At 43.6% G+C, this 15,153-nt stretch overlaps 1 protein-coding gene across 4 annotated transcripts in view; it reads right to left on the bottom strand.

Annotated features, from left to right (window-relative positions):
- Positions 1 to 12,223, bottom strand: part of SLC35F2 (solute carrier family 35 member F2) — a 50,728-nt gene extending 38,505 nt beyond the window's left edge. For 2 of the 4 annotated variants that reach the window (XM_057695783.1, XM_057695785.1), the window contains exon 1: positions 12,042 to 12,221. In XM_057695783.1, the coding sequence (XP_057551766.1) occupies positions 12,042 to 12,151 (110 nt within the window). In that variant the 5' untranslated portion in view covers positions 12,152 to 12,221. Of the gene's footprint in view, positions 1 to 12,041 lie in introns of all 4 variants that reach the window. The other 2 variants (XM_057695786.1, XM_057695784.1) reach the window with 2 other exon arrangements.
- Between the last annotated feature and the right edge of the window lie 2,930 nt (positions 12,224 to 15,153).

Raw genomic sequence — 15,153 nt, 5'->3', positions numbered from 1 at the left:
ACTTTTATTGCTATGTATAGATAAAGAAACTGAGGCATAAGACATTAGGCAACTTGCCCAGTATCACACAGCTAGTAAATGGTAGGACCTGGAGAGCAGACAAGCAGCGTGGCTCATAATCACTGTTATACTGGAAGTACAGGAACCCCTCCCCTTTATCCATGGGGGATACATTCCAAGCACTCCAGTGGGAGCCTGAAAACATGGGTAACACTGAACCCTACAGATGCTGTGTTTTTTTCCTATACATACATACCTATAATAAAGTTTAATTTATAAATGAGGTAAGAGATTAGCAACAGTAACTAATAATAAAATAGCGCAATTATAACAGTATACTGTAATAAATGTTCCGTGAATGTGATCTCTCTCTCAGCACATCTTATGCTGCAAATTTAATGCCTTTTCCATCTTAACTAAGCATGTATCACACACTGTGGCTGTAACTTTTACAGTTTGAGGTGCGACAGCAACACTAGCACACATTTCTTTTCCCTTCTTCCCAATTTCACAGATAAAAGATTCATTCTTAACGCACATCTTAGCAACCTCAGCAGACAATTTTTTTTCCCTTATTAAGTAGATAACTTCCACCTTTTCAATTAAAGAAAGCAGTTTATAGCTTCTCTGTGGTGTATCCAAATTGCCAACGTCACTACTCTTACATTTGGGAGGCACTGTTAAGTAAAATAATGGTAACTTGAACACAAGAACAGCTGATCTGAGAACCAAGATGCTACAACTGACGACTGGGCAGGACACACGGGGCAAAGGGATGATTCAAGTCCCAGGAGGGATGGAGCAGACGACACAGGATTTCATCATGCTACTCAGAGCGCCACACAATAGTTCTAAATGAATTGTCTATTTCTGGAATTTTCCATTTAATATTTTCAGACTTCAGTTGACCATGTGTAACCAAAACTGAGGGCAGAGAGGATACTACTTGCATTTATTAGGGCTCAAAAAACCTTTATTATTATCCTAACAAAAGCGAGGCGGCTTAATAAAAATAACTGTGTGTCAGGTGCCAGACTGAGTGCTTAAATATACTGTTTCACTTAAATCTCACAAAGACTTTTATGAGAAAGAGATTACAAGTACACCTGTAGAGGTGAAAAAATTGAGTTTTAGCTGTTCAGTTTGTATTTTCCCATCCTACACACCACCTCCCTGATAAGAACAAAAATAAAATATACAATATTGAGGATTACAATCCATGCAGAGACCAATTGATACAAATTACCCTGCATCTCTAACAATGGGCATTAACACACCCATCTGATTATATGTTCTATGATTAATTATTTTAATAAGGGGTGTTCTAATTACAATAACAAAGAGGACATAAAATCTATTTATGATATCCTCTGTCTGTCCTCCAATTTTTGATTGGCTGAAATGAAAAAGTCTTGAAACACACATTCAACCCACCTGTTCTCTTTGGTCACAGGTCAGAGAAACTTGAGTTCTACAGCCTACAAGGGGGTAGGGGACAGCACTAAACTGTGGGCAGTATGTAGAGGATGTGACCTCTACCTCTAGGGCTCTCCCTTTCCCCAGACACCTCTGTGAGAATTCTAAGAGGGGCACCAATGTGAACACCCTCCAAAGGCTGGGAACAGGAGCTCCAGGAGGGCTGACACCGTTGGGTGAAGGGATGGAGACGGGGAGATTCAGAAGGACGGGATTAGTATTGGGTAATGGGTGCACTGCTGTTTCAAGAGTCTAGATGACTACAGTTTATGACCCTGTGACAGATGTACAACCCTCTCCCTACCCAGCCAAGTCTGGCAAAGGCAGTATAGAAAACAGACTAACCCTGTTCTCAATGCACAGCCAAGAAGCCGTGACCCATAACATTTTGAATTCCTAATACTGCCTGCCCATTGAGGCTGAGGCTGAATAGCAACTTTTGAAGAACTTTTTTTTTAACCATTGGAAAATCTAAACCTACATTCTCTTGTGGGTTATCAAAACAAAAATACAGATTTCAAAACTTGACGGTTTTGTTTTTTTGTCCATTTTTGTGTGGTTTAAACTATAAACTATAATCCTCAAATGAAGATAATCAACTGGTCTGCAGTTAGAAGAATGAAATTAACAGCAACAGCAAAGCACAAATAAAGAGACAGCAGAGAATCCACTGTGGCTTGGGTTCCCGCCTCCAGCTGCCTCTCTGCTCTCTGTGGTTTCGCACTTTAACCCTCCTTGAATTCTGTGGAGTCATAAAACCTCTGTTTTACCTACAACAGTGGTGAGCTGCATTTCTCTGCTAACAATCAAATTAATACACTATTAGAACACCAACCAGGCTCCAAAAGAAAACAGGAGTCTAAGCCTGAATTAGAAAATTCCTGAGGACTGGGTGTGGGCAGGAAATGGAGGTGTAAGGGAGATTTCCTGTGAGTCATGTCAGTCTTTCAACACTCCGCAGGCCTCAAACCAGAAAAACTCATTCCCCTCCTTAATCTGCTTCATTTGCTCCTACTTTACGCCTGCCAGCTCTCAACTACTCTCAACCTTTTCAACTGAACCGCCACTATTAGTCAAGCAGAAGTAAATGAGCACGAGTGCAGAACCTGATACAAGCCCCAATTTTTTCAACTCTCAGGTGGTATCTTTAAAATCTAAATAAATTGCATTGTGCATAGAGACACCATTTAATACAAAAGTAATGGCAAAAGATGGGTGTTTCACAGAAAATATGCGTATTTCTCGAAAGTGGAAAAAAATAAGGCCAATAAACACACACAGAGACCCAGCTTCAGTAGTGATCAGGAATATACAGATTAGGAGATACCCTTTTACATTCATCTGACTGTCAAAAATTTCAAAGTCTGATAATATCAAGTGTTAGAAAGGACATCTGTTTCACAGGATTTCTCACACCCAACTGATGGGAGTGTAAATTGGAAAAAGTTTGGCATTATTTTATAAAGTTGAACAATCACATACCCTATAATCCAGCCATTCCTCTCCTAGACGTATGTATATGTCCATGTGTGTATATAAAAGAAGCTCTTACAAGTGATCAATAGGAGACATCTACAAGAATGTTCCTAGAAGTCCTGTTCACTATTGAAAAAAAAAAAAAAGAGGAAAAAGCCCAAATGCCCATCAGCAGAATGAGGAAATCAAGTGTGGTTCACTCACAGGAAAGGATATTACACAATGCAAAGGGGAGTGTCTTGCAGCATCTCACAACAATATGGATCAAACTTAGCAATGTGATGTACGGGGGGTAAATAAATCCCAACGCATTATCTATAGCATACCTTGTTAAAAAGTAAAATAATAATAATAAATAATTTTTTAGAAATACATAAAGGCACAAAACTATATCAAAATGAGAGCAAGGAAATGGCGAAAGAAGGATCCAGGGTGGTGATTATCTCTGGCTGGGGAAGAAGGGATATGAAAGAGGGGATGACCAATAAATAGGTAGGTGAAAATTACCAGCACAATACCAGTTTTAGGGCTGGGGAGCAGGTAGACAGGAACTTATAGCACACACAAAAAATTAACTTATTCATGGGCCAACAATGAAAGGGTGTCATGAGCCAGGGATTATGATTAATACACTTCTGTGCAACTGGAATCTAAAAAATAAATGATGCTCCAGAAAGAGCCTTATATTTGTTCTGTGACTTTGTATACTCTCTGGCACCCCAAAGGGATACAAATAGCCCAGAGCAAAAACCCCAGAGGGTAAATTGTCCAAGGCCTGTTTTTTCTGTTTGGTGCCCAACTCATAGGAAGCAGGATCACCACCCTGGTTAGTAGCACAGGCTCTGGGGCCAGACTGACTTAGGGGAGGAGCTGAAACCTGGCTGCTTTCCTTACTACTGTGTGAACAATCCTGTTAGGGAATAAGATTTAACCTCTCAGTGCCTCAGCTTCCAAATGTGTCCAACAGGCTGGGTTATGGTGTAATACTCACTGCAGAGTATTACTGTAAGGGTCACATGAGTCAGCCCACACGAGATCCTGCAATGGTGAGGTTGCTCCAGGTATACCAAGTAGACTTTACTCAACAAGGATTGGCTTTTATTATTATTTTTATCTCTGGCTTGATACCACAGTGAAAAGCTCAAGAAATATTCTCCGAAACTCTTTTATGCAGTACTGCTCTGGGAAGCTCTAAATCACAGCACAATAACACTAGCCTCAAGCACTCAGTAGGATTTGTTGGACTGAAGAAACTAAGTTAATACATTCCTTAAATACTCTGGTTTCCAAGAAATGACTAGAAATAAGTTTGGGGGGCTTCCCTGGTGGCACAGTGGTTAGGAATTCACCTGCCAATGCAGGGGACACAGGTTCAGTTCCTGGTCCAGGTAGATCCCACATGCCTCCAAGCAACTAAGCCCGTGTGCCACAACTACTGAGCCCATGTGCTGCAACTACTGAAGCCCACACAACCAGAGCCCATGCTCCACAACAAGAGAAGCCACCACAACAAGAAGCGGCACACCACAACGAAGAGGAGCCCCGCTCGCCGCAACTAGAGAAAAGCCTGCACACAGCAAGGGAGACTCAATGCAGCCAGAAACAAACAGAAAGGAAGGAAGGAAGGAAGGGAAAGAAAGAGAAAGAAAGAAAAAGAAAGAAAGAAAGACAGACAGAAAGAAAGAGAAAGAAGGAAGTTGGGACTCAAAGGTGGTTTTTCATGGAATCTTTCTCTGCGTTATCAGCATAAATAATCAAGTTTTTGTGACACGTTACTTATCTGATGACTTTAATCAACATAGACTCCTGTCACCATCTAAAAAAAGTCCCAAAATCTGTGGACTTGAAGTTTTTATAATTTATCAAAATAAAAACCATTTAAATCTTTATACATGGACTATTTATACTTTCACTACGAGCAATTCTAAGAAACTAGGTTACCTGGTTTCTACAGGGTTAATAGGCTAGAAGTCATAATTTAGAAGGAATGACATGCTCAGTCATACAGAAAAAAATCATGTGTGACAACTGTGAGAAAAAAGTCAGAAAAAAATAAGACAAAAAATTAACTTTACTGGCCCCTGAGTCTGTCACGACCACTCAGCAGAATAATTTTAATGACCGTGAGCACCACAGCAGTGACCCTGAATCATTAAGAAAAACTGACACGGTGAATGCACTGTGTTTATTAAAAGGCAAGTAGTCTCATATATCTGTTTTAAATGTTTTAAATATACCATGAAGCCTTCTAAATACTGGGTTTTTTCCTTGGTAAAATCTCTAGGATTCGTAGCAAATGGACCTCCTACGTAATCCAACAGGTTGGCCTGCCCTAGAAAGTCGTTTGTTACAAACCAATTAAATGTTGAGAACTGTTGCCCAAAACTATGAATAAATTAATTGGCAGAAGTGAGTAATCCATTACACCAATAGTGCCATCTTAATTGGGTTTAAAAGTAAAGTTTAATACTTTACAAGAGTGAGTCGTAAGTTATCTGGAAAATTCACCTGCGTGAAATGATTCATTTTTTCTGATGTTCCTCAGTAAATAATAATATAGAGAAGTTTTATAACTTTTTAACAAACTTACCAAAACTTATGTACACAAGCAGTAACCTGGAGAGGCAATTCACTTCTTCCACAGCTGTGGCTAATGAACATTACCAGTTTTGTCACAATATGGTAAATGTAATGAGTTAGGAAACGGGTACCTGAAGGGCATGGAGGAAAGGCCCCCAGCAGAGAGACAGCAAGGAGCCAGGGAAGAAGACTGCCTGACCGGTGCTGTCTACACAGAGTCTTTAAGCTGCCACGAGGTCACACAGGAAAGCGTTCAAGGAGGGAGGTAAGAGATGAAGATGCACGCGGTGACGTGTGCCAGCAAGGGACACAGAGGCAACATGCTGGTGTTCCTGGGCTGCCCCGTGAGACATGGACGTTCTAGGAGCCGAGCCTGGGGAGGGCAGTGGGCCAGGGACAGAGGGCCTTACAGTTCTTGTCAAGTACCTTGAGTTCTCACAGAAGTACAAATATTGCAGGATTCCACTTACATAAGGGATCTAGGGCTTCCTAGGTGGCGCAGTGCTTGAGAATCCGCCTGCCAAGGCAGGGGACACGGGTTCAATCCCTGCTCCAGGAAGATCCCACAGCCGGCGGAGCAACTAAGCCCGTGCACCACAACTATTGAGCCTGTGCTTTAGAGCCCGTGAGCCACAACTATTGAGCCCATGTGCTGCAACTACTGAAGCCCACATGCCTAGAGCTTGTGCTCCGCCACAAGAGAAGCCACGGCAGTGAGGAGCCTGCGCACCACGACAAAGAGTAGCCCCCACTCACCGCAACTAAAAAGAAAGCCCGCGCACAGCAAAAAAGACCCAACACAGCAAATAAAATAAACAAATAAATTTATTAAAAAAAAAAAATAAGGGATCTAGAAGAGTCAAATTTGTACAGACAGATAGTAGAACAGTGGTGACCAGGGGCTGAGGGGAGACAGGGGGATGCGGAGTTAGTGTTTAACAGGTTCAGAGTTTCTGTCTGGAATAATAAACAAGTTCTGGAAATGGAGAGCAGTGATGGTCGCACAACATTGTAAATGTACTTAATATCACTGAATTATACACTTAAAAATGGTTAAAATGGTAAATTTTATGTTTTATATATATTTTACCATGATTAAAAACCACTAAAAATATAATTCTTGTGTTCAGGTAAAGAAGACAAGGAGGAAGTGGGGGGGGTGGGGAGGGGAGGGGACAACAGCCAGAAGAGGTAGCAACAGCCACAGCTTGAGTTCCACCCAGTAACCAGCACTCTCAGTCTTGTTGTAGCTGCAGAACTCTTTCTTCAAACATCTTGCACAAAAGCCCAACTATAAAACAGGCAAAGCAACACACCTGGTGGGGGCCGGCAGCCAGCCCGGGAGCCCACCAGCTTCTATTTTCCAACTTGCCCCCATAACCTCCAGGGAACCCCAAGAGTTCCCTCCATTTGCAAACCACTGGTGCAGGTGACGGGAGGAAGCCAAAAGGTTTCAGCCCAAATATGGTGCAGGGAGATTTCTGGGCCAGTACCATAAAACAGTCTGCTTTGGAATCAGACGAAACTATTTCAGCTCTGCCTCTCACAAGCCATGTGCCCTCAGGCAAGTTACTTATCTGCCATCAAAGGGGCTAAAAAAACTTTATAAGGACTGATGAAATGTTACTAGGATGGCTTGATGGGGGTAAATTCTCATTTGGTGGCAGCTATTGGTACTCTTTGGTTTTATTAGGCATTACTCTGGTTCCTGTGTAATGAGATGACTTAGGATAGGTGGAGGCATGGAAAGAAGCTACGACAAAAGTCCAAGTAATGATAAAGGCCTAAACTGAAGTAGTGACAACAGGGATTGGAGGGGGAGGCGGACTCCAAAAATGTTCTGTAAGAGCTGTCAAGATGTAAAATAAGCACTGGCAGCCACCCCACATTCCTCCAAACCAACCTGGAGAAAGGAGCAGAGATAAGTACGAATAACCCAAAGGTTATTCCTAGAACTGGTCTGGGGGAGGGAGAGGACTATACCCTGGGGCAAACAGCCAGTGCTCAAGTGGAAGGCTTTTAAAGTCCACCCTTACCTCTCCTATACAGGGCATTACTGCCCATCCCTTTAACAACTTCCTGCAGTGTTGAGAAGTTAAAGAGGTTCGGGCTTTCTAGCCAGGAGCCATTCCTCCACCCACCTCCCTCCAAGCTCCTAGGACTAATGGGCTACAACCTAGAGAGACTGCCTCCTCCTTCTTCCAGAGCAGCTGATGATAAAGCCAAGGTCATAGAATATAGCCTGATGGAGGGGTGTCAAACAACAGCAATCAACAGTGGTTCTGTAACGCCCAAAGATTCTTCACTCTGGGACTCCTCCCCTCCCTTCTACTTAAAGTCACCTGGAGGGAGTTGGCCAGGCCTGGCCATTGACTCTTCCCCAGTTCACAACGGGACATGTATGAGAATGCTCATCACAGTGCTGCTTGTGGCTGAGGGCTGGAAACTAGCTGAGTGTCCATCACAGAAGGACCATGAAACCACACAATACTCTGCAGCAGGTAGTTAGAAACAACAGGCTAGATCAGTGGTTCTCAACCAGGGGTCATTTGGTCCCCAGGGAAATATCTGACAATGTCTGGAAGATTTTTGATTGTCACAACTCAGAGGTAAGGGGTTGGGGGGAGCACTATACTGGCATCTAGAGGGTAGAGGCCAGGGATACTGCTACATCCTACAGTGTACAGGCCAGCCCCCACAACAAAGAGGTATTTGACCCAAGATGTCAATAAGGCTGAGACTGAGAAACAATGGAGTAGATGAACAAACCATGACTGGCTCATAAACATATAGTGCCAAATAGAAAAAAAAAATTTTTTTTTTAAGAGATGTAATCTATTATAAAATTCCTATTTGGAATTAAGGATTCATTTAGTCAATCTCTACACTTGGCAGAGAATACAACAGTGACCAAAACTAGATTGGATTCTTCACCTCCTAAAGCCTAGTAAAAGTGGCAGATATTAATTAAATCTCACAAATTAAAAGGGGAGGGGAGGAAATATTTTGGAGACTGGTAGGATCTAGAGTTCCCTAATCCCCCACTTGCAAAGGCCACAAAAAGTTCCTCAGTCTACATCTTTGCTTAAATAACACCACAGAACAATCCCTCTCAGGAGGGCTACACATCAGCTTAGGACTGTGCTGTGCACACAGTGAGTGCTCAATAGATGTCTGCTGAATGAACAGATGAAGGCTGTACAGTTAAACACCACTAAATGACTCCTTCAAAAGTTTCTGGGCCTTAACCTTTGAAATGAGGAAACCAAACAGAAAGGAAGCACCAAAGGGCCAGGCCCTTTACTAGACAGTAACAGAGAGCACACATGTAGACTGGCCAGCTACTACTGTGCATTCCTCCTCAAGACCATGCCCCCCTCAAACCAAGCTATTTGCAGTTTCTTAAGCAAAACAGTCTCTGGCATCTCTAAGCCTGGACTGTCCTTCCTCACCTAGTCCACCTGGAAAACTTATTCATGCTTCAAATTCCTGATCACCTTCTCTGTCAAGCTCCCCAACCCTACTCAAGCTGGTGGACTTGATCTCTGGCCTCCTCATGCCACAATGTGTTTTGAGCTCACCTCTACAGTACTTATCATAACTTCTTACTATAATTTGATTATGAGTTCTCTGGGAACAGGAACTATATCCTACCCATCTTAATAGCCCAGAGACGAGTCTAGAACCTAGAACATCACAGATGCTTAAGGTTTGTCGAATGAATGAATGAATACATGTCCTGACTGTGCTACAAAAAGAATGGGATAAAATCAATGCCCTCAAAAAGTTCACCATCTATTTGACAGGAAAAGGATAAATATGTGAAATAATAATTAACAATTTTTGCTAGATATAAACTTGATAGTCATTATAAGAAACATGCATTTTTTCATATTTGAATTAGAGTATATGTTAGGATATAATCTGCTAGACAGTACACATACAATTAAATAAATATCCTCAGGTATTCCTGGAAATCCATATCCTCCTATCACAGTATTTGTCATTTGAGTTGATAGCAATAAGTGACAAAGCTGAAATTACAAGCAGAGTCCACTTGGAAACAGAGCGCTCGTTACCATAAATGCCTGGCATGGTCCTCAATAAGTTTTTATTGAATGAGTGACCTGATATTCTTAACCATAGAGAAACATTGTCTGTCTACTACTAAGGCAGGTGTATCAGGAGTTGGTGTTACCTAGAATATATCCCTCTCATAATGAAAACAGAACCAGCTCAAGGCCCTAAACTTTTCCCCTGTTATTCACTACCCAGTTGCCAAAAGAGGTATTATCGCCCCCTTTTGGTAAAAGGAGTAGAAAACAGTTGTGTGGCCACAAACTATCCCTTTATATCCTAATCCATCTGGTGATACCACATCTGCTCACTGACCTCTCTCCATCCCCTAATGGTTAGGGATTCATGGAGCTAAACTCAAATTTAGGGGATAAGTTTCAATATTGAGAGTTTCAAATACTGAATATAAGGAGTACTGGATATCGGGGAAGCTGAATTTTTCTGTTTGCTGGGTTAGACAAGGAGAAACTGCAAATCTAAATTCTTTTAGAATTTGTGATTGGATGGTTGCCAGAGGTAGGACTGAAAATCTTAAGGAACAAAAGAGCTCTGCCAACCAAAAAAAAAAAAGCTCCAGCCCAACACGCCTCAGAATGAAGATCAATAAAGGGAAGAGTGTAGGGAGCATAGGGAGTATGGCAGAATGGGAAGGAAGCCTCAAGAACCTAAGGCGTCCCTCATTCATTCATTTATTCATTGTGGGTTGTAGGAAATACAAAAATTTTAAAGACTTGATTCCTGCTGTTAAGGACTTCATCCATCAGGAATGTAAGATGCATATAAATAGTTATCACGCAGGGAAGAAAGTAAAAATCCATAAGAGAGGCACCAAAGTGTGTTCAGAGACAGAAAAAATCTCCTATCTAGGAAGCTATCAGATATTCCTGGTAAAACATACCAGATTTTGAATATATTAGAACATTAGGAAATATATATATACATATTACTAATCCTTGTTATGTCTTGCTAAACCAATCTGTCTCATCAGGGTTGCTGTCTCCTGAAGCAACAACACACCTTCCCATTACCCAGGAATGCAGGGCTGATGGTGGGTATAAACTAATCAGTGCTTAGTACCATGAATCAGGCTCTCTGCCACTTCTGTACAGTCAGCCACTTAACATCCCAACAAAGTAGGTTCTATTATTATCCCCATACTACAAATAAGAAAATTGGGACACAGAGAGCTTAAGTGACTTGCCCAAGGTCCCCCAGCTGGTAAGTGGCCCAAACAGGATTTGAGTCGAGTCTGTACACTTAGACATTACACTACACTGCCTCCCAGCTGAGAACTTATGGCTAAATTTATCAGACATGCTGTATATAGCTGGGTAATACAAAGTGATTTTGGGCCAGCTTTCCCCTTTAAACACACACAGCTATTTACATGACAAAAATACATACACCATTATTGATCTAGTTTTGAAAATGGTATGACTTTTCAAGACACAGTTTTCACTATCCTTAACGGAAAATTCACTTTGTTATATGTGAAAAAAAAAATCAAACGCCTGTTTCATGAGATGCCAATGGCCAGGAGTAGTTAAGGCCAGTTTAGACTGGGGCTGGCAGGCGCCACCACTTACAGGTCACCGCGTGGCTTTGGGGAAGCGGCTTAGCCTTCTTTGTTTCTCCATTGGCAAAGTAAGGATAACAACAGTGCCATCTCATAAAATGGTAAGGATTAAACGATATTATCCATACACATTGCTAAGCACAGTACTGACACAGTGAATGCTCAGTGAACGCTGGCTTCATTACTTAGATCCTGAGTTATCTGTATTTCCCGGATGCAAGTCGTCCAGTAACCACGGAAATGCTTTCCGCGCCCCAGAGTCTCTGCCAATCAATCCCTTGAGCACATTTCTCTCTATCTTCCGCAGGGCACAGTGACAACATAAGCAGGCTTCCCTGGACCCCAAACCCGCTGGCTACGTCTTGCTCAGCCCTGGGAAGGAGGCAGGTTCTGGGCTGCCTCGGGGAGGCACACAAAACCCAACCCAGATTTCTCACTTGGGTGACCTCAGCTTTCAGCAGAGGGTCACCCGCGCAGTCTGCCGGGCTCCACAGCAGAGGAATGTGGGCACCAGCGCCAGGAATATAAGTTCGCCTACCTACTAACCCCGAGGGGGGCACCCCTCCTTCACAGCATCCCTGGGGACTTGGTGCCCTCCCCGCCTGGAGGTCACCGGGGATGGACCTAACAATGCCAAGAGAGTGAATTTCCCCTCAAATCGTCTGAAATACATTCCCACGATTTCTAAGAGGGAGTCAAGGGAGGGCCAGCAAGCGCTTCATAAAGCCGGTGAAGAGTAACTGCCCTGAAACACAAGCTGCGCCCCGCGACCCAGCTCCCGGGTGCGCGCCGCCGCCACGTGCGCGCCCAGGCGTTCCCCACCACCCCGCGCCCCGCCGCCCCGCGCCCCGCTCACCAGGTGAAGAGTTTGCCGCGGATGCGGCGCAGGAGGCTGAAGGACGCGCCCACCACCCCCGGCGCGTGCGGCTGCGGGCCGCCGGGTCCCGCCGGCGAGGCGGCCTCCATGCGAGCCCGCGGTCTGCGGCTCCCGGAACCCCTCGAAGTGCCGGGTCCCGGAAGACGGGAGGCGGCGCCTGTGCGGCCGGCGGGGGCTCGGCTCGGCCCGGGAGGCTCGCGTCCCGCTCGCGCCTTGGCCGCGCGGGCTCCTTCTGCGGCAAATCATTAACTGGCAAGCCTCGGGGCCAGAAGATACATCTGTAGATCACAGCTCCGGAGCCAGGAGCAGGAGGGGAAAGGGAGCTTTTTTTCCGCGTTGGCAGTCGAGCTTCACTGTTGGGTGACACCCCATATGTATTTCAAGTTCTTATGGTCCCTTATTTAAAATCAGCAGGTGAGGTGAAGCGAGGTTATGCCCGCGTGCATTAACCTAAGAAGCAGGGATTTAGCGACTGCCTGACCTTTGCTATCTGGGAAGGACCGGCTGACTCCTCCCCTGACCTAGACCCCCTCCCTCTGGCTAACTTATAAAAGATATTTCCCATCTAACAGAACTGAAGACGCTTTAGTTCTGTGTTTCCTTTCTTCGCAAAACATAGGTAAGATCCTATGTTTCCTATCCTTTAGAGGATCCTGGAAATAAGTCTTCACCGTCTTTGTGGTGTGTCTCCTTCCTTACAGGTGTATTAGGTTTGCCTTTCAATATTCAGAGATGCTAGAGAAGATGCCAACCCCTGGCGCTCAGCTAAGGTGCCCTGGGCCTGGGTCACGCCTTCCGATGCTTCTGCGGACCAAGGAGGAACTAGGAACAGGGGTCGAAAAGTTCCTGATTCACTGACAAAAGGACGTTGGTGGGTCTGGTAGACTGCTGCTTCCGGAAAGAGATCAGGAAGACAAAAGAAAAGGTGTTGGGGCCATTTTTTTCCTGACCACCTCCTTCCCAGGACAAGGTCCCGGCGACGGGAGGGAGGAACATGTTGTGAGAAGATTCTAGAAAAGAAAATAGATTTTGAAAAATGACATGTAGCTTTAGGAACCCCAAGTTTAACAGCTACAGAAACCCCAAAATTTAAATGAAATGATTTTTTTTAATTGTTTAAGAAAAGAGAAGGTGATAGGATGATGGAAGCACAGATTGGAGTGAGAGTTTGGGGGATGGAGGAGTCTCTACAAGCCAAGGAATAGAGGCAGCAAACAGAAGTTTAGAGCCTTGAGAAGGAAGTAGCCCTGCGGACTGAAGCCTTAACTATATTGCCCAGTGAAGCCGATTTCTGACTTCAGACCTCCAGAACTGCACGAGAATAGATTTGTGTCGTTGTAAGCCACTAAATTGATGGTAGTTTGTTACAGCAGCCATAAGAAACAAATGCAGATGGAGTATATACACTGACTTGTAAGGGATCGTGATGTACTGTCAGATGAAAAAAGTAAGTTGCAGAGTTGCAGAATAATTGTATAATATGATTCCATTTTAGTGAAAACCACCAACTAAGTAACTTAGTATCTTTTTATATACATATACATCTATCTGCATATCTTTATGCTCACTTGTGTTCATATGAGCAAGAAGAAGGGTATGAAAGAGTACACAGCAGGCCATAGTTACTGGTTTAATTTGTGAGGGTGGTGGGAATGGGGAGGGGGGTTGAGTAGGGCAATAATGGAGAATTGTTTTATACCTCTTCATTTTGTGTTTTTACTGTGGGCATATACTACTTTTGCAATTTGAAAAATATTCAGTTAAGACATTTTTCAATAAGTCATGTTTGGCTCAATATTACCCCCACAGGAAAATGGGGCCAAGAAATATAGTCAACCACTGATGTGGATTCTAAAGTTATGGGCAAAGTTATATGTACTTTCTAAACAGAAAATCCCCCTCAAAAAAGTAGCACTAGTAGTATTGCTCTAGCTCCAAAATGAGCTCACCCTCTTACTGAGGATTATTGATCAGCCTACATTATTTGGTATCAGGATTAAAATACATTGAGTGGATTTGTGGACACTAATCCACAAGTTTTTGTCAAAGGAAATTTACTGAAAAACTTTGTTTAGGTGCTGGAGATTTTGCACATAATAACCTTACTTCTTACAAGTACCAAAAAAAGAGATACCACTTATTGAGCACCTACTGTATGCCAGATACTGAAACAGGAGGGCAGGGGGCAGGGCACAACCTTTGAGAGACTGACACAGCCCCCAGGGATGCGACATAAACTGGTAAGAACCAAATGGGTCCAAGATGGCGGACAAGTCAACTTCCACTAGACCTTGAACCTCACTGTAACACATCAGCAAGGTAAATGACGCACGGCAGGCGCCATGACAGTTCTCAGGGAGACCATAAGGATCAAAAAGTGGGTGGTGGCCCAATTCCTGGAAATCCCCGCCCCGTCTGGAAATAGCTGGAAAACTCCACCCACTCATTAGCCTGTGAAATTACCCACCCTTATGAAAACTGACAACCACATACCCTGGTGCCACTCTCACCTTCTGAGATGACCCACACTGTCTGCAGAGTGTGTTTCTCTCTAAATAAATCCACTTTTTACCTATCACTTTGTCTCTCACTGAATTCTTTCTGTGATAGACATCAAGAACCTGAGCCTCAGTAAGTCCAGACACCAGGAGAGTGTTTCTAAATTAAAAGACGGTGGGTTTGAGTCCCAATCAGGGTTTTGGCCAGGTTGGAGTCCCAGCATATGGGTTCAGGTGCATGGTTTCAATGCTATATGTAGTTTTCAAAACTGTTCCAGTTATCTATTGTTATGTATCAAATCACCCCAAATCTTAGTGGCTTCAAACAACAATCATTTTATTATCTCTTGTGGTTTTTGTGGATCAGAAATTTACGAAGGTCTGGGCCAAGCAGGTCTGGATCCAAGTCTTTCATGCAGTTGCACTCAGAAGGTAGCTGAAGCTGGAAGGGAAGGGGGTGAAGGTGGGAGGGTGTTAGGGCTACAGCATCTAGGGGCTGACCAGCATCTCTCCACTTAGTTCCGTGTGGTCTCTCATTTGGGCTAATTTGGGCTTCCTTGTAACCTGGTGACTTTAGAGGAGATGGCCTGGTT

This window comes from Hippopotamus amphibius, chromosome 9 (assembly GCF_030028045.1).
Source record: "Hippopotamus amphibius kiboko isolate mHipAmp2 chromosome 9, mHipAmp2.hap2, whole genome shotgun sequence".
Taxonomy (NCBI): Eukaryota; Metazoa; Chordata; class Mammalia; order Artiodactyla; family Hippopotamidae; genus Hippopotamus; species Hippopotamus amphibius.
The sequence above is the reverse complement of the archived record's forward strand: the minus strand, read 5'-3'. Positions and strand labels throughout refer to the sequence as shown.